This window comes from Miniopterus natalensis, chromosome 12 (assembly GCF_054644295.1).
Source record: "Miniopterus natalensis isolate mMinNat1 chromosome 12, mMinNat1.hap1, whole genome shotgun sequence".
NCBI classification, from domain to species: Eukaryota; Metazoa; Chordata; class Mammalia; order Chiroptera; family Miniopteridae; genus Miniopterus; species Miniopterus natalensis.
The window spans coordinates 68,004,458-68,030,855 of NC_142092.1; the positions used below are offsets into that span (position 1 = coordinate 68,004,458).

General features: G+C 47.1%; 1 protein-coding gene across 2 annotated transcripts in view; it reads left to right on the forward strand.

Annotated features, from left to right (window-relative positions):
• Positions 1-26,398, forward strand: part of MVB12B (multivesicular body subunit 12B) — a 141,754-nt gene that overhangs the window by 59,277 nt on the left and 56,079 nt on the right. For both annotated transcript variants that reach the window (XM_087822914.1, XM_087822915.1), the window contains one exon: positions 15,188-15,282. In XM_087822914.1, coding sequence (XP_087679040.1) covers positions 15,188-15,282 — 95 coding nt within the window. The remainder of the gene's footprint in view (positions 1-15,187; positions 15,283-26,398) is intronic.

The following is a 26,398-nucleotide window of genomic DNA, read 5'->3' on the forward strand; positions in this document are numbered from 1 at the left end:
GAACTTGAGCAGCAGATGTTTTATTTCCAGTTGAATAATAATATTAATTATTATTATGAGAACAAATACAGTTATCATCATCATTATTGTTTCAGCTACAATTTTTTTAGCATCTCGTGCCAGGCCTCATGTAAGCATTTTATGTATGTTGTATTAATCGTTATAACCATGCAGTGCGGTGAGTCATAGGGTCCTCATCTTAACAAATGAGGAGACTGGAGCTTGGAGAGATGGTGGCCGACTTACCCAAGGGCCAAGCGTTAGGACTTAGAGGAGGCAGGATTGGAACCCAGTCCCCACCCTTGCATCCTCCCACCTCCAAGGAGCCTCGGGATTCCTGAATTTGGGGACTCTGCCTCAGAGCACGCTGCACCCAGCGGGCACCCGCTGGGCATCAAACATGGCCGTGAACTATTCCAGACTGTGGCCCACACTCCATCTCTATTAGCCATTGCTTTAGTTTGCTAAACAAATTGTGTTCCCCAGATTTGGGAAATGGGCAAGGAGGAGGAGAGTGGTGCCCTAGGCCTTTGTTACAGTTTGCTGTTTTCAGTCCGCACGTTCACTGCCTGCCCCACGCTCTCACGCACGCAGCCTTTTATGAATCTGAGTTTGGCAGCCTCAGTCCTCCTGGATTTTGGAAAAGCGGATATTTTAGTAGGCTGGAAGAAGATGAAAAGCTAGCTGTGCCCATATGTTCCTTGTTTTTAAAAGTAGGGTCAGGGAGGTTTAGAGACTCTTTAAATATTTCAGTTTATAAGATTAGACCAGATCATCTGGAATGGAAGTGCGGTGCCCGCGGCCCCAGACTTGGCTTTTTTTCTTCATTTCTTTTATACGGGAGGTAGGTGTTTTGGCATTGCAGGGTTCAAGTGTAATAAAACTTAAACGTAGTGAATAAATGCCATGATTTGGAGTGTTGCTGCAGCTATGAAACTTAGTTTCCTTTTTTTTTTAAAGTAATCAGTGACTTGAAAAATAGCAGATTGGTACAAGGATGGTAATTTAAGGAACCAAAAACTCCCAAGCTTTCAAGGAGTACAGTCCTTGGCATTTTTCTAAGAAAGCATTTTCTTTGCTTACCCACATCTTCCCGGGTTGATTAGACATCCATCCTGAAACTTGAATAGTTCGAATTCAACACTAGTGCGCATTTTTAGTTAATACAGTGCAATCATTGGCCCCCCGTTTTCTCCTGAATTATGAATGGGAAATGTGGTAGTGGTTTTTCTCAATCCCAAGATATTTGTAGAAGCCCAGAATCTGAGCGACTGTCTAGCCCAGCCCAAGACTCTGATGGGGGACGCTGGGAAGAGGCATGATGCCCAGCACACGGGAGAGGCACAGCTGGCCCGGGCCTGGCCTCTCTTGCCGGGCACCTGCATTTACCCTCTCCACTGTGAAGTGAGACCAGAGCGCTTTCACCGCCCTTAGTCACCAACTGCTGGGGGCCACCTTAGGGAGGAGTGGCTGTGGTCACTGCCTTGACCTTGATTGTTTCCCGGGGCCCTGCCTTCTCCTATGTGGGGAGCCCACTGGCATTTTCTCTTGTGTTCTGTTCGCTCTTCAGCTTCGATTCTAAATTTCAGACGTAATTTGTCACTTTGGAAGAGGGAGTTATTAATAACCATTATTTAGAACTGTCGAGTCTTCCTCTCTCTGTGTGCGAGTGTCTGAGTTAAGCATCCAAAAAATTGGCCTTGTTGGTGGCAAACGGCCTCCGGAGGGACAGGTCCAGACTCCCCACCCCCACCAGCCTTTCTCACGTCCTGGTTCCAAGTCTGTCTTTAATCACCAGGAGGGAGCGACAGAGTGGCTAACGCACGTCCTCCTGGAATTCATTAGTGTTATTACCAAAGTCCGTGTTGTAAATTGTTGATTTTTTTTAACTGCTTGGAAAAAATTTCTCCTTAACTTTCATTTTAATGTACTTAAGAAAAGATTTTTCTTGTCAAACATTTTGAGACAGAATAGTCCAGAAACCCTGACTTCAGTTTCCACTGGGCATGGGCTCTGAGCCATGGTCCTAAATGAAGCTGAAGTGCTGTCGTCCCCCTCAGGCTGAGGGGGCGGCTGAGGAAGAGCCCCCAACCTTCCAGTGGTGGTTAAGAAAAAGAATTGGCATTCAGTGTACATGTTAATGCACTCTGTTATCCTTAACATGGAAATTCCACTAAAGTACTAATAATTACTGTTAATATCTTTCAGTGGAAACTTACAGCAAAGGAGCAATAGTAGAAACAGTATTTAAGGGAGAGCTGCCGGCATGATAAGAATGCAAATAAGTGTTATTAGCCTAATGATTTTGTCGTCGCCATGGTTGTGCGGCAGCAGTGTTGTGAATATGTCATCGGCGCCCGTGAATTTGGAAAGTGTGTCAAAACACAACTTCAATTAGTTTGCTCTAATTATGGCTCTGGAGAGTTTGTAACTACATCACTCCTCATTAAAAGAGATTTTCTTATATGGATTAATGTAATATACAAAGGAAAGTTTCAAAGTTCCTGATGCCATTTGCTCCAGCAACGAGCAGGCTTGGAGCAGGGCTGCTGGATCCTGGGTCGCCCCCGGCCAGCCCAGCCCAGGCGGGGGCCGAGCCCGGGGCTGTGTGGGCTGCTCTTTCTGTCCGGTGATCGGCTTCCTGCTAAAAGTGGCCATTGCAAATAGAGCTTCGACAATTTCCAAAAGAGAGTAATTGCACCCATCTCAAGCTTTTAAGAGAAAATTGCTAATCTGAAACTATCAGGATGTCCCTCATTCTTGGCTTCTCAGTGGGGTCTGGGAGGAGAAGGGCTTTACACCTACCATGGCCGAGTGCAGTGTGCAAAGGCAGCCTTTGGTCCTGTCCTGGGGGCCTGAGGGAGACTGCGTGGAAAAATGGGTTATTCTTGGCCATGCAGCATCACAGGGCCTCTATGAAATGTCAATAAAAGTCCTCGTAGAGTGAAAAAGAGGACTTGAAGGAAATGTTATCTATTGTCTAAACTGACACGGAGTTATAAATGCTATTGTTGAGCTGTTAACCATTTAGAAAAAAGAAAAATAAAGTCACATTTTCTTGTCCCGTTACTGATGCTCTTCTCCCTTTGGACACCAGCGGTGTTCCGATGGTGCCTACCTCTGCCAGGGTCTGGACAGCCACACCTTGTGTCAAGGTGGCTGGACCAGGAGTACCCTTGAGCCTGCTGCCTCTCCCCTCTCCCCACGGCACCCTGTGACTCCACTGCTTGGGGAGCTCAATGGTGCATTTTGAATTCAAGAGTTAAATTCTAGTGTGCTGGTTGAGGAAGCCTGGATTTTGGTTGCCCCCCTCCAATTTATTTGTACAATGCTGAATATCCAAAATACAGCTTTGAATATGTTTTTATTGACCTTTAAGTGTTCTCTTTGTCATTATTTTTGGTGAGGACAGGGGTGTGTGTGTGGGCGGGGGGGTGTGTGATGAGTGACTTCGCCAGCTTTACAGCACCGCCACTGTTACCTTGAGCAAGTTATATTGCTACTCTGAGCCTCAGTTTCCTCTTTTATAAAATGGGGATGAGAACACCTTCTTTGCAGGACTATTGAGAGAACTTAATGGAGGCTATATGGCAGTGCCATGCCAGGCACACAGTGGGCACTCGTGCATGTGCTTTCTGTCTGGAACGTAGTCCAGGCACAAGCAGTCTACACTCTTAGACCTTTCTGTTGCCACCATTTGTCTCCTTTCTGCCTCAGCGGTAGCTTCAGTCACCAACACTCTGCTCCGAGTGTCACAGGTCAGCTTGTGGGCGCAGGTGTCCTCCCCTGCAGAGCAGGGACAAGAATCGCTGTGCTCACAGGTGAGCAGCTGGTAAGAGGTTAAGACAGTAATTGCGTAAGTCTTCCAGGCTTTCTCCCAGTTCTGTGATAATTTGATGAAGAACTTCACCCTAATTAAATATTCAAATTAGGAATAAGTGTCAATATGGCTTCCCATTGCCTGGAATGATGATTTATTGTATTCAAAACTCTAGTGGCTCACTGTAATCTAAACCAAGCCGTTGCTCTTGATTATTTCTGCACCACACTTGCCATGTTTGTGTTTTAAGATTTAAACTAGTAATTGATTTGCCATATGCTGTGGAACTGCACATACTTTAAAGCTCTGCATGGAGGAACTTGGGGAGTTTGGAATTGTGATTTCCTCAGTCTTCCTGGCAGCTTTCTTTTCCTTGTCCATTGCGGAGGGGTTTGTTTGAGGGGGGTGCATGTGTGTCTGTGTTGCCCATGAGGAAAACTCATTATACAGGCAGGTTGGTAGGTTGAAGTTATAGTGATCATGGCAAATGGGCTGCTCGAATGGAAAATGAACAAGTCTGCATTTGTACTTACTCTGTGCTGGTGTCGTCTCGGCAAAGGAACATGGCATCGTGGAAAAAGCATAAACTCAAATCCTAGCACAACCAATTTCCTTAGCTCTGTGGCCTTGGACATGTTTCCTAACCTCTCTGAACCCCATTCCCCCCATCTGTAGAACAAAACTTACCTTGCTGGGTCGAGATGATTAGATGTGAGAGTAAAGCATGAAGAATAGTGCAAGTGCGGCCTGGCCGGGTGACTCGGTTGGTTGGAGCGTCGTCCCAGACACCAAAAAGTGGCAGGTTTAATTCTTATCAGGACAACTACCTAGGTTGTAGGTTCGATAATCTGGTTGGGACGTGTGAGGGAGGCAACTGATCGATGTTTCTCTCTCACGTTTCTCCCTCTCCCCCTTCCTCTCTCTCTGAAAACAAAAATCAGTAAAAAAAAAAAAAATATCCTCCGGTGAGGATTAAAAAAAAAAAGAATAGTACAGGTGCTCAGTGAGTAGTAACTGTCATAGTAACAGGTGGTTACAGGAGCAGAGCCTTCAGGGCCCCCCTCCTCCAGAAAGCCACTGGCGACCACCCGAGCCAGAAGTTCTCTCTCATTTCTCTGACCCCAGAAGCCTTCGTGGCCTGTATCTTCGTGACATCTCTTAGGTGTGCCTTGACTCTTGAGTTACTGTTTCATTGCTCAGGCCTTTTCTTCCCTGCTGCGTCCTTTCCTCTCAGCAGGTGGGACCACAGCTCCCATGTCCCTGGACACTTCCCAGGGCCTAGTGGAGCGCCTGGTGCGTGGTAGGTGCTCAACAGGTGTGTGTTTTGTTTTATGCCATTGTTTTAAAATTAAAGCATATAACCTTGTAGTCTTTTATTTGCATATCTTCTGACATTTAGAGCTTTTTACTTCATAATTTGGGGGATTTATATGTGTGTTTCAGTTCACTTTCCTAAAGAAGGAAAGATATGGGCCTCATTTGGCGTTTTATTTTCATTTTGTATTTGTTTTGGCTTTTTTATTTTTGTTTTCATGTTTCATTCTTTTAGAGAAGTGTTAGGTTTACAGCAAAATTGAGAGGAAGGTACGGAGATTCCACATGTACCTCTGGTCCCGTTATCAGCGTCATTCACCAGAAGGGTGCTTTTGTCTGTCAATCGAGGATGAACCTGCATTGACACATCATCTCCCAAAGTTCATGGTTCACCTCAGGGTTCACTCTTGGTGTTGCATGTTCTGTGGGTTTGGACAACTGTGTAATGACGTATGACTGCCATTACAGTGCCATCCAGAGTATTTTCACTGCCCTAAAAATCCTCTGTGCTCTGCCTCTTCATCTCTCTCGGCCCCTCTGGCAACCGCTCATCTTTGACTGTCTCTGTAGTTTTGCCTTTTCCAGAATGTGATATAGTTGGAATCATACAGTCCATAGCCTTTTCAGTTGGCTTCTTTCTCCTGGTAATACACATTTATCATTTGGTTTTTAAAACTATCTCAGTGCCAAACACAGTGCTTGGCATATAGTAGGAGCTCAATTAAAACTTAGTGGACTGAACCAGGCACAGCATCTAATTATAGCAGCTTCGTGTACCTATTGATACCATGGCCTATCTCCTTTGCAGGGCATCATTTCACTGGGTATATTTGGAATTAAGTTTCAGATCTGGGCATAGAAAGTTTATGAGCTCATGAATATCATTGTAGAGGAAATAGGTCTGTTTTAAGTTTTATAAAACCTCACTTGATTTTCCTGATGTCAGTTACAAAACAAAACAAAACATGTTTCATCAGACCATGAGAAATGATAACAAAGTTTGCACATGGAGATTTCTTCTTGAGGCTGGCTCCAAAATCAATGAGAAAAGAAAAATTGCCACATTTAAAAATATTTTAGGGCCATTAAAATCACAGAGTTTCTGTTTTAGTGGAACCAAGTTAAAAGAAGAAAAATTGCAAGGTTTTCTTGTATCTCTGGGTCTTCAGAGATCTGAATCGGGACTCAGAATCCCAGTGTGGAAGCGCAGGGACCTGGGACAGGACTCCTGGCTGTGAAGTCTTTGAGGAGGGTGCTGGTCACACCCTTTTGGGGGGAATTGATTCATTTTAATTACCTTCCAGGGTGATCCAATACCTGAGCATATGGTCCTTAAGAAATAAGCTTCCCTAAACTGTCAGCGCATGTGGGCAATGGTCAGGGACCTGGTTCTGACACCACTGACCAGCCTTGGAGAGCTGATGCTGGAGAAGGTGCTTATTAAAATGCCAGCAGGTGTGGCAGAGGCCCCTTTCCTGTGACTCCCTCACTCCGCCTGTGCCAGGTGTTTTATAAGAGCCTTTTTCTTCATTAAACGGCATTCATTAAGCACGTCCTCACACCTGGCACAGAAGCTGGACGTCACAGATGACTTCTTCCCAGTGGTGGTGTGCAGGAATAGAGTGGCATTTCATTTAGCCACTTGCCGTGGTCTCTCTCCTGCTGGCCACCTTAACTCATTATGGTGGCTTTCGCATATTCCTCCCCCAGCCCCATTCTGTGACTTTCCTTTGTACGTTACCCCTGGTCCTTGTCCACCAGTAGACACGTTTATCCAGAGAACAAGATGTACCTTTAGCACCAAGAGCTGGATGCTTTCCTGTACATGCTCTTCTAATGCCTCCGGCAACTTTGAGAAGATTTCTCCTCCTAGTCTTGCCATCTTCTTTTTTTCCTGATAAATAGAAAAATCGGTTCTCATTGAAAAAAATGAACACATAAAAGAATATGGAACTCACACTTTCATGTCAGAGACTTCGCTGGTCACACCATGAGCACTGTTCCTAACACAGCCCTACCTCTAGCACGGGACATGCCTGCTGAGGGGCATAGCCTTCAGGTCCTGCTTGTGTTGTGGTATATATGTACATGTGTAACCCCAGAAATTTATTGTTTGTGTGGTACTTACATACTATATGTCATTCTGCAACTTGGTGGGGCTTTCTCCTTTTTTCTTTTTTTGACCTAATGGCTGTTCTTTGAGATTGTCCACGTTGATGGAGAGATGTCGGGCTCATTCTTTCTCCTTGTTCTGTCCTAGTTTTGTTTTATATGACCATTTCGCCTGTCCATTGCTCTTAATAAGCACTGCCCAAGGATCCAGTTCCTGCCTCTTCTGCCCAGATCACCCTCCCCATATGGTTGTCCCAAGTCCCTCGCTCAGAACCGTATCATAAACACCGTCCCACAGTCCCACGCGGAAAACCTGTAAACATCATTTATGTCTGCCAGAGATTCTGAATTAGACATAATGTTATTTGCATCGTGATTCAGAGCTGAATTTTGTCATTTTCCCCTTTGGGGTTCAAGTTCAAGGCTGTGCCCCCTTAAGCAAGCTGCTGAACCTCTCTGAGACCATCTGTCAAAGAGAGTCAAAGAGAGAGGATCTCTGCACTTCCTTGTAGGATCCGGGTGGGGAGTGCATGATGTGCGTGAAGGGTAAGCCCTGCCATGCAGTGTCAGCTACTGTTATTTTACTATTTCCTCAGGTGAGATGCCCACAGGGAAAGAGTCATTGCAGGCCCTTTTGTCCCATCACCTCCCTATTCTGAAATCTTAGTTCTGAATCATCTGGAGCCTGTTAAATGTATTTCTTTCCGAGAAAGGGACATAAATGGTCTTTTTGTGTTGTCATCTTCACAAATGAAAGACAACTTGGAGGAGTAAAAGATTTCTGATTCACGACTTTCTTTCCCATTGTCCAAATTCTGTGGCTCCATGATCTCCAGGCAGTTAGTTTGATGGAGGAAGAGTCTGGAGTCACCACTGGTGGGATGCTTCTCGCTGTGGCTCTCCGTTCAGTCCTTTTCTGCAGTACTGTGAACCCTATTGTCTTCTTTATTTAGGGTGTTTTTAAAGTATCTTTAGATCAGGAAAGTATTTATTAAAGTATACTCAATGTAGGATGAACTGCACATATTTAAAGTATAATTTGATGAGCTTGTCTAGTTTGTGCTTTTTTGTGTCCTTTTAAGAAATCTTTGCCAAACCTAAGGTCAGAGAGATCATCTCCTGTGTCTTCTTCTAGAAGAGGTCATGCTATACCTATTAAATCAAGATGCATTTAAATAAAGAGTATCAAACTGTAGGCCTTCTGGGCTTAATCATTTACTCAGTCCCTTCTCTCTTCTAGATTAGCCCCTTGAATCTCTTGAGTCATTTTTTATATATGTGTGTATATATGGTGTGAGGTAAGCATCAAGCTTCATTTTTTTTTTCTTCATGTGGCTACCCAGTTGTTCCAGCATCATTTATTGAAAAGATTACCCTTTTCCCATTGAATCACCTGGGCTACTCCTCACTGGCTAGCTGTCTAGACAATGCTGCTATCCTGCCCTGCCGTGCATTTCCAATCAAGATGTATTTAAACAAAAGTATCAAACCCTGGGCCTCTGGACTTGTGATTTTACCCTTCCCTTTTCTCTTCTCTGGAGTAGGCCAGGAATCTCTCAGGCCATTTTCATATTTTTATCCCTGCTCTGCCTTTCGCCCTGGCACTGGTTCAGGCAAATGACCTGTAGGCAAAAGCAAAACCCTTGCATGTCTTGGAGCCTCACACCTGTCTTCTGCAGCCACATTTAACACACTGTCCGAGAACAGTGGCTTTCAAACTTTCTGCTCTAAGAATATTATATTCTTAATAACAGGATTCCATAGAGCTATGCTTGTGTGGGCTGTGCTTATCCTTAGTTACCTTATTAGAAATTAAAATTGAAAAGTGGAAAACACAAGAATACACAAGCAGACTTCAGAGCAGTGACACCATCATGTCACGAAGCTTCTGGAAAATTCTGTCTGCTTGAGAGGATGAGAGTGAAAGGCCAGCGATGTCTTAGTGTTATTATGAAAAAGCCGTGGCCTGTGGGCTCTCTGAAAGAGTCTCGGGAACCCTCAGGGGTCCCTGGGGCATATGCTGAAAACTCCTGCCCAGGAAGGAGGTTTGTACATCCATCAGCCCAGGAAACAGAATGGGAGTTGTCATTTCACGTCACAGAGTTTGTTTGGGTTGCACACGTGTGTGTGTGCGGGGGGAGATAACAGTGACATCTGTCTCTAACCACGAGTGTGCTTGATGCTGCCCTCTGACAGTTTGAGGGACAGCGGCCATTGCTGATGCCTGGGCAGAGCCACCCTCGTTATATGTGGCTACTGGGTCCAGAAGATTAATGGTCACATTTTAAAAATTCACACAGACCTGGAATCAGCACTAGAAAATACAGATTTAAGTTAACAAGGAAAAAGCAGAATCCCGTCAGAGGAAATAAATCGTGCCGGCAACTATTATCACGTAGTAAAGTGTATTCGGTAGCTGAAGGGCTTCTATGTGGAGCCGTCTGCAGCTTGGTGGCTGTGTTAATTGAATTAGGTGCCTGCCACTGACTTGGGGGGAACTGAAATTTCCCTCAGCATCTGTTTAGCTGCAGCCCCTGTAGGCAGCTCATGGGATGCTGACCTGTTTGTTACGGGACAGCCCGTCCCTCCTGCAGAGAGACGTGGTCGCTCAGCAGGGTGTGCCTGGTCTCCTCTGGGCAGCCCATGGGCGGGTGACAGAGAGGAACTCTGAGTAGGGCCCCCAGCATTTAGGAGCTGTCCTAGTTAGAATTCTCCAGTTACCAAGCGGATTTTAGAATAATAATTCATCACTTGAGTCAAGTGGCAGAAATCGTTGGCCTCTGATGGTCAGCCCCTTATTGCAGTGGTCCAAGACCTGCTGGGGATGGTCCCAGAAGGTCATCTCTAGGTGCCACGCAAGGCAGAGCTGGTTTCCTGAGACTTCTTCCTGTTTCTCTTCTAGTACTGCCCAGTGTCTTGGGTGGGACATTCCTTTAGACTCTTAGATGGTCATGTGATGGGAAAGAAACTAAAGAGTGTTGGCTTAGCCAATTATAGTTGCAAGTATAAAAGTAAAGATTTTATCTACCTTTTCTCCCTAGATGCTATGGGAATAGAGATGGGTTCTACCATTACCGTCTTCTAAAATATTTTCAATGAGTGTAAAATATTTTCTCAGACCATAATTTGTATCATTTTTAACCAATTCCCAATATTTGATATTTCACTTTATTCCAGTTTTTTGCTTTATAAGCAGTGTCATGATGAATATATTTACTGTTTATGTAAAAATATCCATGAACCAAAAATGATTGCATTTTTCAAACTGTTAACCAGCCCAGTGCCAGTGGTGAGAAGGAGATAAGTGGGGGGGCCTTCCTGTAAGTTTCCCAGGATTATCTCTGATCACAAGAATCAGATTCATTTATCCACTTAACAAGTGTTAGATAACATTAAGAGGTCTCCCTAACATTTTTAAGTGCCCCCTATGTGGCGGGCACTGTTCTAGGCACTGGGGAGATGGTGGGAAGAGAAAGTGGAACACAGACTGTGTTCTGGTGATACGTAGACAGATCAGACAATCCTGTAGACTGGGAAGGGCTCTTCAGAAAGGAGAGGGATCATGAGGGAGACAAGACAAGGTGGGGTGCTTCCTCAGATGGGTGACCAGGGCAGAAATCTGAGGGGTGGCCTGTCTGAGGAGGAGAACCCAGCTTCTGGAGAACTGAGGGAAGAGTCTTGCAGGCAGAGGGAATAGCAGTGCGAAGGCCCCGAGGTAGAAATGAGAGTGAGAGGAAAGAGACAAAAAGCAGCCAGTAAGGTTGGAAGATGTGAGTGCATGGACTGGACAGGACCAGAGAGGAGGGCTAACGAAGACTGGCAGGACCTTGCAACCGTGAGCAGCTTGGATTTCATTCTGACGCAGAGAGAGGGCACCAGAGGGATCTGCAGTGGCCCTGTACTGAGGCCCTCATGAGCAGGACTCTAAAATTATGCCGGGGATGGCAGGAATAATGGGGAGAATTAGGATAGGCGTCACACGTGGAATTATACTAGGAATTATACTTCTCTTTGCTCACCACAGACCTGGTTCTGTGCTGTCTGCTATGCCTCCTCGTATGTAGCAAGGTGTGTACTGAGGGGCAGCACACCTCACTGAAGGGCACCCAGCTCCCAGTGGTGGTGCTGGGATTGGAACCTGTGGGGCAGACTTGAGGGTCGGTGCTCTTAACCACTACCGCTGCTCTGCCTCCCTGGGTACTGGGTTGGGGCATGGTTTGTCCACATCTGTATGTTGCTTTTCCCTTTGTACATATTAGAAGGACTGTGACCTGTCAGGTTCACTGAGCTAGTAAGTGGCAGAGATGCTGACTGAGTCCCTGGCTCCTCAGTCTCCAAAGGGTCTTCAGTATGGACCCGGCATCCCTGGTTGAGTAACCTCACTCCATATACCTGATGGTCAAGACAACACATTAGGACAACTTTCAGATAATAACCACCTCCAGGGGACACAGGGACTTACCTTTTCCTTAATTCCTGGCTTTCGCTATGTCTGCTTTTCTCTCCGAGGGCCTCAGTGTCCTGTTCTGTTAAATGAATAAATCATTCCTACCTAAAAAGGTTGTTGGGGGGATTAGGCAAGGTGATACATGTGAAGGAACCTAGCCCAGGCCCTGGCAGGTGCGTCCCCATCAGACGCAGGGGACTAGAATGTCATTTCACTTTGAGACCCAGCTGATCACAGAGCCATTCCTATCCCTCTGTCACTTGTAGGCTAATCTGACACTGCAGAGCCCCTGGGCCACTTCTCCTTCAGCAGGTGACTTTCATTCAATTTAACCACAGGTGATCTGTCCCTTGGTCCAAACTGTTCATTTTCATTAACAGGAGACCTTGATGTGCCTCCTGTCCCCATGTCCCCTCCTCCCTGTGTTCAGGAACAACAGAAGCAAAAATGCAAAAACAGCTATTGCAGCTCTGGGAACTCTTCTCCCTGACGCTCCCTGATGCTCCCTGGCGGGGGGCCTGTCCCACTTTCTGCTCTGAATGCTATCCACACCCACGCTTGCATCAGCCACTGTAGCTGGAGTTTCTGGATAAAGTTACAACTCCTGTAGAGCCCTAAGTGCTGTGGCCCCGTAGCCCTCTTCAGCCTGGTCCCATAGGCTCTCCCTGGCCTTCAGGCTCTGGCCAGCCCTGCCTCCTTCCAGGTCTCCTCAGTGTCCCTTCCTGCCACTTAGGAGGCCTCAGCCTCTGGGGCTCTGCTCCTCTCTGCCTGCCCATCCTTATGTCAGTCACTCTCACTCGGGTCCTTTGTCCTCTGTCCTGGGGGAGCCTTGCGCAGAGTTATGCGCTGCACTTTAGCATGCTTGCCTTCCATGTGTGATCACATTTGTGAGCAAGTATTCTGTACCTTTATGGGTGTTTTCATGTCCCCTGCTGCAGAGTGAGCTCTGAGAAAGCAGGGCCCTGCCTGTCCTGCCTCTGCGGAGTCCCCCACAGATCTCTGTTGACGAGTTCCAGGCACTTGCTCAGCCACTGAGTGGCCGGGCTGCCCGTTCTCTCCTCTGAGTCCTGCTTGGCCTCTGTGCCATCACCCTGGTCCTCCTGTCTGCAAAGTTCTCCCGATGCCCTGCCTTCCTGAGTCCCTCCAGCCCCGGAGCAGAACACCACAGGTGTACTTAGTTAGATCAGATGCACCTTTTCAGGGCTTTCAGGGCTCAGAAATCTTAGGGTGTGGCAGCCCTGAAGCACAGTTCTTCCCTGCAAATCCCGGAAACTCCCTCATTGGTACAGTGGGTGCAGGAGCCGCACCTACCCAGGGCCAGCTCACAGCTGTGCAGCGAGGGTGGTCCCACAGTGCCCCGTGCTCAGAAGGGCCCCATGCCTGCTTAATGCCCTGCAGTCACCATCTTGAAATTCTTAATCAGATTTGAACTGGAGCCCCACATTTTCATCTTGCACTGAGCCCTACGTGTCGTAGAGCTGGCCCTGTGTCTGCCTTGTAGGGCAATGTGAGGAGCCCTAGAGAACGCATGGGGCCCGCACACCCCAGGGCCTGGCACATGGCAGGCACTCTCTGCAGGGTCACCTGTCATCATTTTAGCTCTGCTCAACCACAACCACAGTCAATAATTCATTCTTGTGTTTGCTCAGCTTCATTGACTAAGTGCTGTGGTCAGAGGCATTGATCAACTGCTTAAACCCTCTGCAGCTGCTCCTCACCCTCTCCGGTTTCCCAAACCTGGCCGGTCTTCAGTCACTGCTTGAGCTTGTTAAAAATAGATTTCTAGACTGCACCCCAGGCCCACTGAACCGGCTCCCCAGGGTCGGGGCTGCGAATCTGTGTAGTTAGCAAGACACCAGGCAACTCTAATGCCTTCATCTGTGCCGTGATGGGTGGAACAGAGTTGGGAACCTCCGTCTTATGGTGCAGAACCCAAACCTCTTTCCACTCTGGCCCTGGCCTGTCTTTTCAGCATCGTGTCCTGTGTGCACCCTGACCCTGCACCGGAGTATCAGCTTTCCCTGACCTACCCAGTAGTCCCTCTTACTCCTTTAACTCCTGCCCTCCTCTGAGGTGTCACAAGAAACCCTGTTGCCTTTATCTCAGTGTGCTGTTCTTTCCTTTCATGCTCACTCAGCACCCAGTTTTATTGTTCTGTGAGCATGTCATGTGGCAGGGCGATTGGTTCCTACCCCTCTGTATCCTGTTGCCTGAGAGCTTCAGGGCTCACCCTGCACCCTCAGTCAGCATCCGGCACATTCACTACATGCACAGCAGAGCACCCCATGGACACATGTCCATGTGGTGTGCCTGCTGCTTCCCCTGCGGCCCTAAGCGCACAGTTGGTGCTCAGTAAAGCCCTTCGGCTTGGTGTGCTGGGCTGGTCGGTGGCACAGACGTCAGTGCTCACTCTGCAGCCAGCAAACCAAATGCCTTTACAGCCCTCGGCACCTGTGTCATCCTGGGAGGCTCCTGCTTGCTCCTGGCTTTGTGGAGACAAGCCCTGTTGGGAGAATGTTTCCTCCCAGGTGTCCATGTGTAAAAGAGTCATTCTAGGACATTCCCCATGTATTGTGTGGAAGAGGCAACGTGTAGAACGTAAAGCTTTCTCATGTAGTAGATGTTTTCCCCCTTTTGGAAATGACTGAGTGGCCAAAGCTCAGGTACTGAACTGTTTCAAACCAACCCCAGTCATACCAGGAAGAGGGATTTTTGTTGTTTTTTCCCTCTTACCTGTGGGGTTTTAAATATTTCTCCTGTTATTTTGCTCTTTTCTGCATTTACTAAAGGCAGTTGACAACCACACCAAATGGATCACTTGCTTTGGTTGAATACTCACTTGTGCTCTGTGTGCATTGTGGCTTTAATAGCCAACGCCTGTGCCATAAAAGACATGCTGGTCAATCGAAGGTGTTTTCCTGAACACCTACTGTGTGCTCCTGCCAGAGTGGGAACACGCAGACAAGCCATTCAGAGGAGTGTACCATTCCCATCCTCCGTGGTATTTAGTGTCCTAGACTCACGTGGTAACCATACCCAATACCTTCATTCACAAAGTCCTTCCTGAGCTGCTATCCTCAGCGGCCCTGTGGGGCAGGTATGGCAGCTGATGGATGGATAATAGAACCAGGATGCAGAACAGCTGAGGCTCATGTCCGAAGCCTGAGTGTTCTGGCCCCATTAGTATATTGTGCCTGGTGGGCAGAGACCTGCACTAAGTTGCCCATCTCCTTGAAGCACCTTGGATATGCTGTGGGCTGGAGGAACCCTTTCTTCTGCTTGGATGCCCTTCCTGGTATGGAAGAGGTGGCTTCTGATGTCTGGAAACTTCTAAATTCCTTGGGGGACTCAGGCTGATAGAGAAGCCCTGCTCTCCCGGAGCGCCCACTCCTGCTCTGCGCTGCTGTGGGCTGCCGACAGCATCAGGTGCTTTCTGAGCCTGGGGAACGCTTCATACACCATGTAATCGCCTTTTTCTCCTGTCTCTCTCTCAGGCACATCTCTCTAACGCTCCCTGCCACCTTCCGAGGCAGGAACAGCACGCGGGCTGACTATGAGTACCAGCACTCCAATCTGTATGCCATATCAGGTATGTGGGGCCCTTGCTAGTGGTAGTGTCCCACACAGCCTCCCTCGATGCGTTTCCTGGCTTCTGGTAGCATCTGTCTTACCTCTTTTTTTCCCCTGCAAGGGGCCTGTTCCCAGCAGGGGCCAAGCCTCCCCTTTCCTTTGTGTCACCGCAGCACTTAGAGGAGGGCCAAATACTCTGCATGTTTTGAAACTAATGATGAAAAACAATGTGTGGATTTCACAAGCTTGAAGGGAGGTTTTCAGAGAATAGTTGCCGCATTGTTCACCTGCCAGATCCAGGGCAGGCTTCCCATGGGGACCTGGGGGGCAGCACAGAGCCGAGGCCTGGTCCACGCACCCTCCTGGATCCAGGTCTGTCCTCACTTCTCATTTCTCAAAGCCAGGTTTGTGGCCAGAGGGTACACTGGTGGTCTCCCCATCACACTCCCGTCGTATGAGCCTGTGATTTCTGAACTCGGCCTTGAAATTGATAGTGTTACCTTGGCAGGAACTTCATCAGTCCTAGTTTCCTTTTCACCTTCACCCAGGGAGGGGAAACTTACAAGCCTTATTACAGAATTGAGATTCATTAGGTGCCTGGCAGGGCAGGTGACTTGCTAAGAGCCGAGGAAACCCACAAACTCACCTTCGATTATGCTGGGCCTCCAGTCGGGGTGTCTGTGTCCAAGGGGCAAGTGGCAAATCGGTGCCACTTACCAGCGTGCACCCTTAATGGTGAGTGACATTTGGAATACGGGAACATGGCATTCATTCATGTACCATAATGAATCGGTTATTTAAAAGATAATCTTTTCTCTAAAAATTGCAATTTCAGGTTACTAAATAGATGGAATAGAACAATGGTATAATTTGTGTCAGTATTAGTTTTTCTTGTTATGATCACTCCCTAATAGGTTTGGAAGTAAAAGCAAAAGCCAGTTATTCCGTTTCTGGGTGGCACACCTTCTGGGGAAAGGTGAGGACAGGGATGCTCCCAGAGCCCACGGCCCCAGCTGCCCTCCTTTCTGGAGCCGGGCTCTCAAAGGGTGGAGGGAACAGTTTGTCTAAGAAAAGCACCTCCAGGGAGAACTGCCTTTGTGCTGTGGCCATTTCAGCAGAGTCGACAAGGAGCATAACAAGGTGGAAAGATGACCTATTTTGTAGAAGAGCTGACCATTTCCCCAGGCGCCTCATGGCAGAGCTGCACAGAGCAGGTCTGTGAAATCCAGCAGCGTGAGCCCGTTCCGAATGCACATAAGGAAGGCTCAGTCCAAGCAGATGACTTTTTCCTCCAGCTTGCAAATCTTTCTCCAGCAGAGTGTTTGCTGCTCTCCCGCCCCTTACCTGGGTCCTCTGATGGCTTTCCCAGCTGTTGACATTTCTGCAGAAAAGGGCCCACAGAGTGAAATCTCCTCTGGTTTGGCAGGAATGCGCTTGTCTGCCTCTGGACCACTGCTTCCTCGCCCCCTGGCTTTGATGAGGTGTTGTCTGGGTTCATTTCAGCTGTTAGCTTAGCAATACCAAGGTAACAGCCTCAAGACACAGGGGAAGCCATTCAGAAACTTCCTGTTACATTTATGTAAATGGCAGTCAATTCGATTTTATCTTCCAAACAGAGGTAGTTGAGGCTGCAGCCCAGAGCAGCAGGCAGCTCGGGTCTCCTTGGTGGCTGCAGGCACCAAATTGCTCTGCCAGGGCCCAGGAATGCTTTGTTGTGATGCTGCCAGAAATACCCCACAGGACCCGCTGGCTCCATAAGGCCTGCAAGCTCAGCACTGGGCAACCATGGTGCAGCTGGGAAGCCTGCCCGCGTACCCACCGGCAGGCTGCCTGCGAGTTGTTCTGGCTGGAAGGGAGCAGATACCTCCCCTCCCCCATACGCACAGTATTTGGCACTGAGTGGCACATCTCAGTTTGGTATTGTGAAGTTAAGGTTTCAATGGTTTATTCCAAAAACAGTCAAGGCAAAGTGTGCCCCAGGCCCTTTCTCTGGCCCAGTGTTCGTTGCCACGGTAGCTGGAGCTCTGCTGGTAATGAAATGAATCATCCACTGTTCTCCTTCCGAACGGCTCCAGCACATGCTCACTGCAGACCTCAGGGGCTAAGCCTTTGGTGCAAACTCCTGGTGTGCTCTGGTTCATTCCTGAAAATACTTGATTAGTTTGCAGCCCTTCCTAAGATAAGTAGATTTCCAAACAATGTAATTAGAATTTGGAAAAGCAGCACACATTTAATTTGTATGTATGGTTATTAAAGTAGTATTTACTTTTAAATGTTTTCCCAAGGGCATACCTGTTAATATATCCCTTCTCCTGTACCTTTCACTGATACATCTATGCCACACCTGCAAAAGGGAAGATGCTGCTCAGAGTTGCTAGAGAAACCAGTGGAAAGTGTAGCTCTGTCCCCAGCACTAGAGGTGCTCATGAAATGTTTATGGAAGGGAGGGAGGGAGGAGGAAAGCATTTAGCTCAGTGCCTACCTTGCCCTGGAGTGCCCTCTGTGACCTCTGGGGCAGATGATCATCCTGATTTGCTGCTCAAACATCTCCAGGTCTGGGGTCATCACCTCCCATAAACTCATTCCATGTCTTCGAGGTCCTCCCTCGTGTGGCTGGGCTCTGTCTTCCTGCATGTTCATATCCATCCAGCCTTTTGGGATACAACTGTTCTACATGGTCCAGCCAGTGGTTTTCTCTTGTGTCCAGAGTGGTGTAAGGAAATTCTGCCGGCCCAGTGCTGAAACCCTGAGAAGCTATGCCCTTTGCTCTGCCATCATGTATCCTAATCAAAATGGCAAGAAGCATGCCATCGATCCTCGCACTTCGTCTTCTGGGAATTTCTTCTAGAAAATATTATAGTATGTAAAAAGGCTTATCCACAAGGATGAGCACTGCTGTTTAAAAAACAAACAAACAAACAAAAACGCCCCCCCCCAATCTGGTTTGGCTCAGTGGTTAGAGTGTTGGCCTACAATGGAAGGATCAAGGGTTTGATTCCCGTCAAGGGCACGTACCTTGGGGTTGCATGCTCAGTCCCTGGCCCTGGTCGGGGTACATGCAGGAGGCAATCAATCGATGTGTCTCTCTCACAGCAGTGTTTCTCTCTCTCCTCTCTCTCCCCTTCACCCTTCCACTCTCTCTAAAAAAAAAAAAAAAAAAAAAATCCTTGGGTGAGGATTAACAAAAAATAACAACAATAATAATACCCTAAAAAGGGGGTAGGGGTGGAAGGATTTCCTAAATACCTAAAATAGAGGCAAACAGTTAAATTATGAAACATCTGTATAATAACCTTAACTTTTCAGGCATCAAAAAGTGATGATTTAGGTTAAAAGATGTGCATAAATATTAAGTCACAAACCATAATGAGCAATGTGTGATCTTGTTAATAGGTAGATATCTGGAAAGGTACATGCCAAGGTGTTCACAGGGGTTGTCGCTGGACTTTCCTGCTCTTTGATTCTGTTTGCTTCTTTGCTGTGTCTCACTTTTGTATGATAGCATGTGTCGCTTTTGTAATAAACAAAGCAGGCCTGTTGTTAATTTGGCGGGTTCCCATAAGCCTTGCAGGCCTCTGTGATCACCTTCTCTCTCTGAGCTAGGGAGGGTTTCATATTTTTAAATAGTTGAAGAAACATAAAAAATATTTAGTGATATAAAATTATTTGAAAGTCATATTTCAGTGTTCATAAATAGTTTTTTAATCTTCACCCGAGAATATGATTTTATTGGTTTTAGAGAGGTAGGGGAGAGAGAAACGTCAATGTGAGAAAGAAACATCTATTGGTTCTTTCCCATACTCTCCCCCTGGATATGTGCCCTGACTAGGAATTAGTCCCGCAACCTTTTGCTGTACGGGACAGTGCTCCAACCAACCAAGCCACTCGGCTGGGGCTAAATAAAGTTTTATTAGAACACATCCATGCGCATTCCTTAGCTGCTTTCATACAACAGTGGCAGAGTTGAGTGTGACAGACCATGAGACCCACTAAACCTGAAGTGTCTACTGTCTGTCCCTTTACAGAAGAAATTTGCTGAGCCCTGGTCTTTGTCATCAGCCCTGAGCAATGGGAGCCTTCATTCTTACTCTTCTCTCTCTACACATAACTTTAAGCCACTTTCTAATTGTTCTTTCTGCAAATGCCGGCTCAGCTTTCCTGGCGATGCTCTAACATCTGCATCCCCTTCAGTTATGTTCCTTTACGCTGCTCTGTCCTGGGAGAGCTCTCTTCAGGACCATGTGGATTTCTCTAGATTCTGCCCCAAACGCCACTCCTAAATTTTCTTGTCAGAACTCAGTGGCCATTAGTTTTCTTTTTAACCCTTTGCGGTCATATGTCTACTCTCAGCCACCAAAGCTTTTTTACCGTTCCGGTCGTATGTCTACTCTCAGCCACCAAAGCTTTTTTACCGTTCCGGTCGTATGTCTGCTCTCAGCCACCACAGCAAGGAACCGTACGAATCTTAACTCTATTCATTCATGTATCAGTTCATAATTTCTCTGAAAGCTCTTAATTCCGACCAGTACGACACCCATGTCCAAATTTAGTACGACTGCAAAGCGTTAAGAATATCTTATCTCTCCTGAAAAGTCTTCTATTTTAGTCCCAAATGATGGCATCCTACCTTTTCTTTCTTAGAATTTTGTTTTAGATGTTTAGATGTCTGACCATTTATTCATTTCTATTTCACCTGTTCCAGAAAGATTTAAGGTAGCTCCAAAGTACATGTAACAAAAAAGGAAGTGAAAAAATAAGAGTGAATGAAAAAATAGGAAAGCAGGGTACAGCCAAGGGCGAAGGGGACTTCGGATTCGGTCCTGGGCCAGGACAGCTTCCGTATGGACAATGTAGAAGCAAGTTGATTGCTCAGCAAGAGACCTGGCTGTTCCTTTACTGAACTCTTCCTCATAAGGGGGCCCCATGAGATGCTGTGGCAACAAAACAGTCGCTCTTCAGTGAGCTTAAAAAGGTCCCCCTTGTGACCATGTAGAGGATCCTCTCATGTTTGAACCCCAAAAATGTTTGGGAGTTGAGTAAGATATTTATTTCCTTGTGTTGAGCGTCACCTGCCTTAGGGACTGGAGACCTCAGGGGCTGTCAGGGAGGAGGAGCTCCCCCTTCCTGTCCAACCTGAGGGACACACCTGTGCCGACAGCTCCCTGGAAGGAGCACTCAGCCCAAGGCGCCAGGATTGCTGCTTCTCACCCAGGAATGTCTGTCAGTCTAATGACAGGTTTTACCTAATGAACAGGTGACGGGTATGGGAAACCAATCTGTGCCAGTCTTTTGTTTCTGTGATGGTTGTTATAAACTGATTTATATCCCCAAGTGAAGAATTTTTACCAAAAAAACTTATTTTTCTCCCTTTTGAAAAAATTGACATGGTAGCATAAATAGTAAGATTAGACAAATGAATATTCAACAGGCATGTAATCAAACCGAAAATCTCTCACCCCATGAATTCAGGGTGAGCCACCATGCAAAAGTAGCCTGAGGCCCCACAGTGCAGGGAGCTATGGTCTCGGTTTCCTTCCCTTTTAGTCCGCAGGCAGATTGCCATGCTGACATCTTCATTTATCCACCAGCATTAGGCTGACCATATGATTTATTAACCATGTCGTCACATTTGAGAGTGAAAGGGGGACAGTGGCACCAGGACAAAAGCCGTAACCTGGAACCAACCTGGTGGACTGGGGGGGGTCACCCTGTCGTCAGCTATTTAAAATTTTTTTGTTTTCTTTTTGATTGCTGGAAAAGCCAACTTATTGCCTTCTGCAGCTGTCCCCTCTTAAAAACCAGTCCGCATTCAAGATGTTTGACACCAGGAAGCGTGTGAGCGTGGGCAAGTCTGGGTCCACCAGCTCATCAGCGTGGCCCAAGACTCATGCACGGCAGAGGAAGGTTTTATCTGAAACAGAGCCATGTATGAGCCATGTAACTGACATCAGACCAGGAGAGCGCAAAGCAATTAAAAATAATTAATGATTTCTGAATATCAGCCTTCTCCATGCAGTTTTAATCTAGTCCTCATTTAAATTGGAAGATGGACATTTAATTATCAGTATTATGAAATTCATGATTTATATATTTCATCCAATTGGATAAAATTTCTGCCACCAGCTCTTCATCTTATTATGAAAAAAATCTGTATGTTTTAAGAGATGATCCTTTAAAAACTCATCCACAGCATACCAAACATATTTTCCTTTCACTTGTAATGATCACATTATTTCTACCTTTTTAATTAGGAAAAAAAAATTTCACCTGGAAAATCAAAAATAAACTTAAGATTTTAATGTTCTTAGAGCAGTGCCAGGCTGGAGAGGGAAGGCCAGCTGACTGGAACAATAGGGCGCTTCGGAGAAATGCTGTTCTTTCCTGTGGACGGTGTTCTGACCAGCCTGCTCTGCGTGTAACGTGTACGGCGTCAGGCTGCAGAATCTGCACCCGTGTTCCATGTGCGTGTGCCCGTGGCACTCCTTTCCCCACGTGTCTGGGTTTCAGCTCGTGCGTGGGTTAAGTGCCTATGTTGTAGAAAGATAACCACACGTGAGGGAAACCCGCCTCTTCTGGTGGGAGCCCCGAGTCATCTCGGTCAACCTCTGCACTCGCAGGTATCCCTCTGGCCTTTGTCTGTAATCGACACGTTCATGTGGCTTATGTGGCCCCCTGTTCAGACCCTCTTTCCTTTATCGCCCGCTGAGGGTTTTCAGAATCACCCAAGGCCGGTGGCAGAGGGGATGGGGGAGGGTGGGGGAGGGTGGCAAGGACCCGAGAGAGGGACATCAGTTTGACGCAGCCACAGATAATAGAATACGGGGGAAATTCCTGAATGGAGTGCAAAAAATATTTATAATAATGGTGCTCAAATCAAGGAGGGAATAAGTCATTTTAAAGGCATATACATTTTTATCATCACCTCTAGCAGCCATTGCGTCCCTTGTCTATCCATCTATTCTTGCCCTGACTGACAACAAAATCGAGTACAAAGAAAAATATAATAAGAAAAAGGAGAAATGAATCGGAGCGAGTGGGGAATTGATCACACGGTGTATTTGTATATCCTGATGTAAAAGGTGCACTTGACAGGTGGCCAGGTTTGCTCTGTACACAACCATGTGTGTGCTGTCAGGCGCACGCACGCTGCCTTGTTTCGATTGATGAATTGCCTGCTTTCTTGATTAAACCTTCCGTCACTTAAGAAACAAAAAGCCTGTGTTTAGATGGCAGAGTGGGACATGTCAAAAAAATCTGTCTCCTTTACCTTTGTGCAGATGTTGGGCACAGACTGTAACATGTATTATTAAAATGAATGTGGCATTTACTGTGCATTATTCCTTTCCTGGGAGAAAGGACTGTAAATTATATGCTAATAATAAGCTTTAACCCTTTCCAAATGCAAAAGATTTAAGAGTGCAAATATTCATGGAGGCCTGGCTAATTGGATGTGCTTTTATACATCCGCGGCGGTGGTTGTGTCACTGAAGTTAATGAACAGCGTGTGCGGCAAGCACGCAGGGCGCTTGGGGAACTCTCGCCTCTTGGAGGTGTTCCGCTCGGCAAGTACCTCCTCTAGGATTTCACAGAGAGACAGACCTGGAAACCCTGGAGCCGGGCTCTGGATCATATTACTACAGATTAAGCCCATAGCCATGTCCAGTTCCCCTAGCGATCCTTCTGGAGCTGAGCATCAAGGGCGATCCTCTCTCTGCCCTCCTGCATTCCCACTTACAGGGCTGGGCCCATGGGGCCGGCTAGGCTCAGGCCTGTCAGGTACCAGGTTTTGGTGCCTCGCACATGGCTGTCTTCCTTGGCCTGGCTCTTCTGTCCTCAATCCAGTTACCCAGGTGGTAGACTTATCTCCCCAAAGCATAGCCCCTCAGATCAAACCTTCACGCCCTGTCCCAGCCCTCTGCCTACTGCATTAATTCAGACCACACCTGCCAGTCTCCACCTGCCTGGTGTCTTCCAGCTATTTCTCTCCACTTGCGCCCACCAGCTTGGTTTCTCCCTTGTCTCTCTCACCTTTGTGTCTGTGCATTTGTCCCTGCCAGTCCGCTGGCTCAGGTTTCCCCACCTTCTCCTCTTCTCTATTGACCCCTCTTTGAAGGCCTGTCCCCAAACTGCCTCTCCCACGGAGCTTTGCTGATTCCCCTGCAGCTGGGGATGCTCTGCTCCTGCTATTTTGTGTCGCAGAGATTTCTACTGTTACTGTGAGCACCTCAAGAAGGCAGAGACTATGCTTAGAGAGGCTGGAGGCTGCCTTCGATCCCTTTTGAATCAAGGAGAGTGTAATTAAACAAAGGCAAAGAGAAGACAAAGGTGGTTTACTCCTCCGTTCACTCAGCAGGGAGGGCTGTCGTGTGGCCAGGCCGCGTGTTCCCTCCTGAGGGCAACGGGAAGCCTGTGGAAGAAGATGCAGCATGTGACAGACGGGGCACTTGGGGTCAGAAGCACATGAGGCCATCACACAGCCATTTTGAGTGGCCACACTGCACAGCACATGTGAACGGCTCCCCTTTAGAACTGTGCCAGGGCCCTGTGTTACCTTATCTTGTCGGGCAAGTCACTCAGCGCTGGTTATTCATACCTGTCGAGTGAGTCAGTAACCGCCCACACTTCCCCAGGAAGATTCAGGATGTGAGAACATTTCGTAAATCGGGAAGCAGGCAGGAATGCCACTTCTCGCCACAGTCACCTCCCGAAGGGCAGTGATCAGAGTAGGAACCTAAAGACTTATTGAGAATCATCACTCGAGACACACTGGCTTGTGCCCAGCATGGCCTTGGTCGTCTTCGCACTGTGTCCTTTGTGTATTTAGGTATAAGATTCCATCTCAGGAAGCGGAGTGCTCTGGGTGCTTAGAGAAAACCGCTTCCTTAGACTAGAGAAGCTTGCAGTCGGCTCTTTGGCCCTGCTCAGCTCAGCACCCTGGAAGCCAGGATGTTCTGTCACGCATGGTATGATCACGTAGAGTGGGCTGTTTTCTGTGGCAAGCAGCCCACAAGCCCTTTCTCGGGAAGGTGACAGGATGATGGCTTGGGGGCAGGAAGGAGAGAGTGCCTAGCAAAGTGCGGCCACTTCTATAAAATCTTCCCATATGCCTTTCTTTGTGTTTTTGGAGGAAAGTGCTTGGGGCTGCTTTCTGCTCCAGGTTTCGTCTCTCATTTCTGCTTTTCCTGTGCTGCGTGGGTAGGAGAAAGTTAAGCCTTTTTCCAGTTTCGTCATCGTGAAAAATAGAAACATTATTAGGTGACAGATGCTTGTGCTCCTAAAAGGGTGGGCACCCTCCCGCTGCGCTTTCATTCTTGCTCTGGTCTTTAAGCATGGCAGGGTTTAGGCGTCACTGGTTTAATGGGCCACATCCCCCTCTTAAATCCAAGAGCGAGGCGGGGGGTGGGGGATGCAGTGGGAAGAACCATGACGGGAGCCCGAGAAGCCAGGTTCTCTGGCAGGCACTGCACCAAGCCCTCCTGGATCTAAATTCCCACATCTCTCAACATCAGTAATCGCAATAACAGCATCAGTAAGTTAAACATAGTTCAGCTGGTATTTATTGGAAGCTTCCTATGTATCAGGCATTGACCAGTATCTAAGGTAGCAGGGATGACACCCACCTTCCAGGGCTGAGGATACATGGGAAGGAGCCTGTGTGTTTTGCAGATTGGGTACCGAGATGTTACCCGCAAAAGTACATTGTTGTCCCCAGACTTCACAGACATTCCATCCAAACACTGCCTTGATTGTAAAGAACACAGGACAACTAGAGAAAACTCAACTTTCTGGCACCATTCTCCCTGTGTATTTATCTTCTTTGTCCAGTTTTTTTATCAGAAATATGCTGCCATTTCTACCATTATAGTTCCCTTCCTGGCAGCCAGCATGATTATGGGCAGTAGCAGGGTCCTTTCTGAATGCCCAGCCAGAGAAATGCTGAAAACCAAGGGAACACGTGTAAAGCCAGCTCTTCGTCTGCTCTTAGCACTTCTGCAGAGGTTTACTCTAGGGTGAGTAAAGTCTGGTTTACCAAACACTCCTGCCTGGGAGCAGTTTGTATCAAATTAGCCTTCCGTTTCTTTTCCTATCTCTCTTATAATAATAGACTATCAACTGAGAGAAAAATGGTATAATTAAGGAAACTTCTTTAATTTGAACACATTTAGGGAGCCGAAGTTGTTTTTGCCTTTATTAAAATGGATTATGTTGATTTATTTTAATAATACCTAACCTTCCTTTAGCATTTACAATGTACAAGATGCTGTAGTAAGCACTTTCCATGCATTTTATCATTTAATCCCAATACATCCTTACCAAGAAAACCTTACAGTAAACCTTTAGGCTTTGTACTATTACTCTTACAATCTGTATCTTATAGATACAGCACAGCTGCCACTGTGGCCAAGCTCCCGTGCTCCAGCCTCGCCGACTTATGACAGTAGTCACGGGGTCAGATTCCAGGTTAGCACATTTAAACTCCTCATGAGTCAGTGAGCAGACATGTGGGTGTTGAGAGAACCTGGGGAGAAGTTGGACACCCAAGATCTGGAGATGAGATGAAAACTCGTCCTTTGTCTGTTACACAAGATGGGCTTCTCCCTTTCGTCAGGACAGAATTCTAACCAGTTTTATTTATTTATTTATTTTATTCCCACCTGAGGGTATTTTTTCCATTGCTTTTCAGGAAGAATGGGGGTGGGGGAAGAAACAGAGAAACATCGATGTGAGATTCACATCGATTGGTTGCCCCCTGAACGAGCCCCGACCAGGGCCGGGGATCCAGCCTGAAACTGAGGTACATGCCCTTGGCCAGGATCGAACCTGGAACCCTTCAGTCCAAGGGCCGACGCTCTAACCACTGAGCCAAACTGGCTAGGGCAGTTCTGTTCTGTTGTAGAACAATGAAGGCCTCCCTTCCTGTGAACAAAATACCTGAATCCATCTACTGTCACACATTTGTGTTTGTGTCCTGAATACCCAGTGCTTTTCCCCCTTTTTATTAATGGCCAGTAATGTTTTTGAAAAAAATCTTGGCGGTGGTCCAGCCTAGAGTGTGGATGGAGCATGTTTACCACTCATCCCAGAGAACAAGGCTCCTCATTCCCCAGGTTCGTCTTCGATCGTCCCTGAGACAG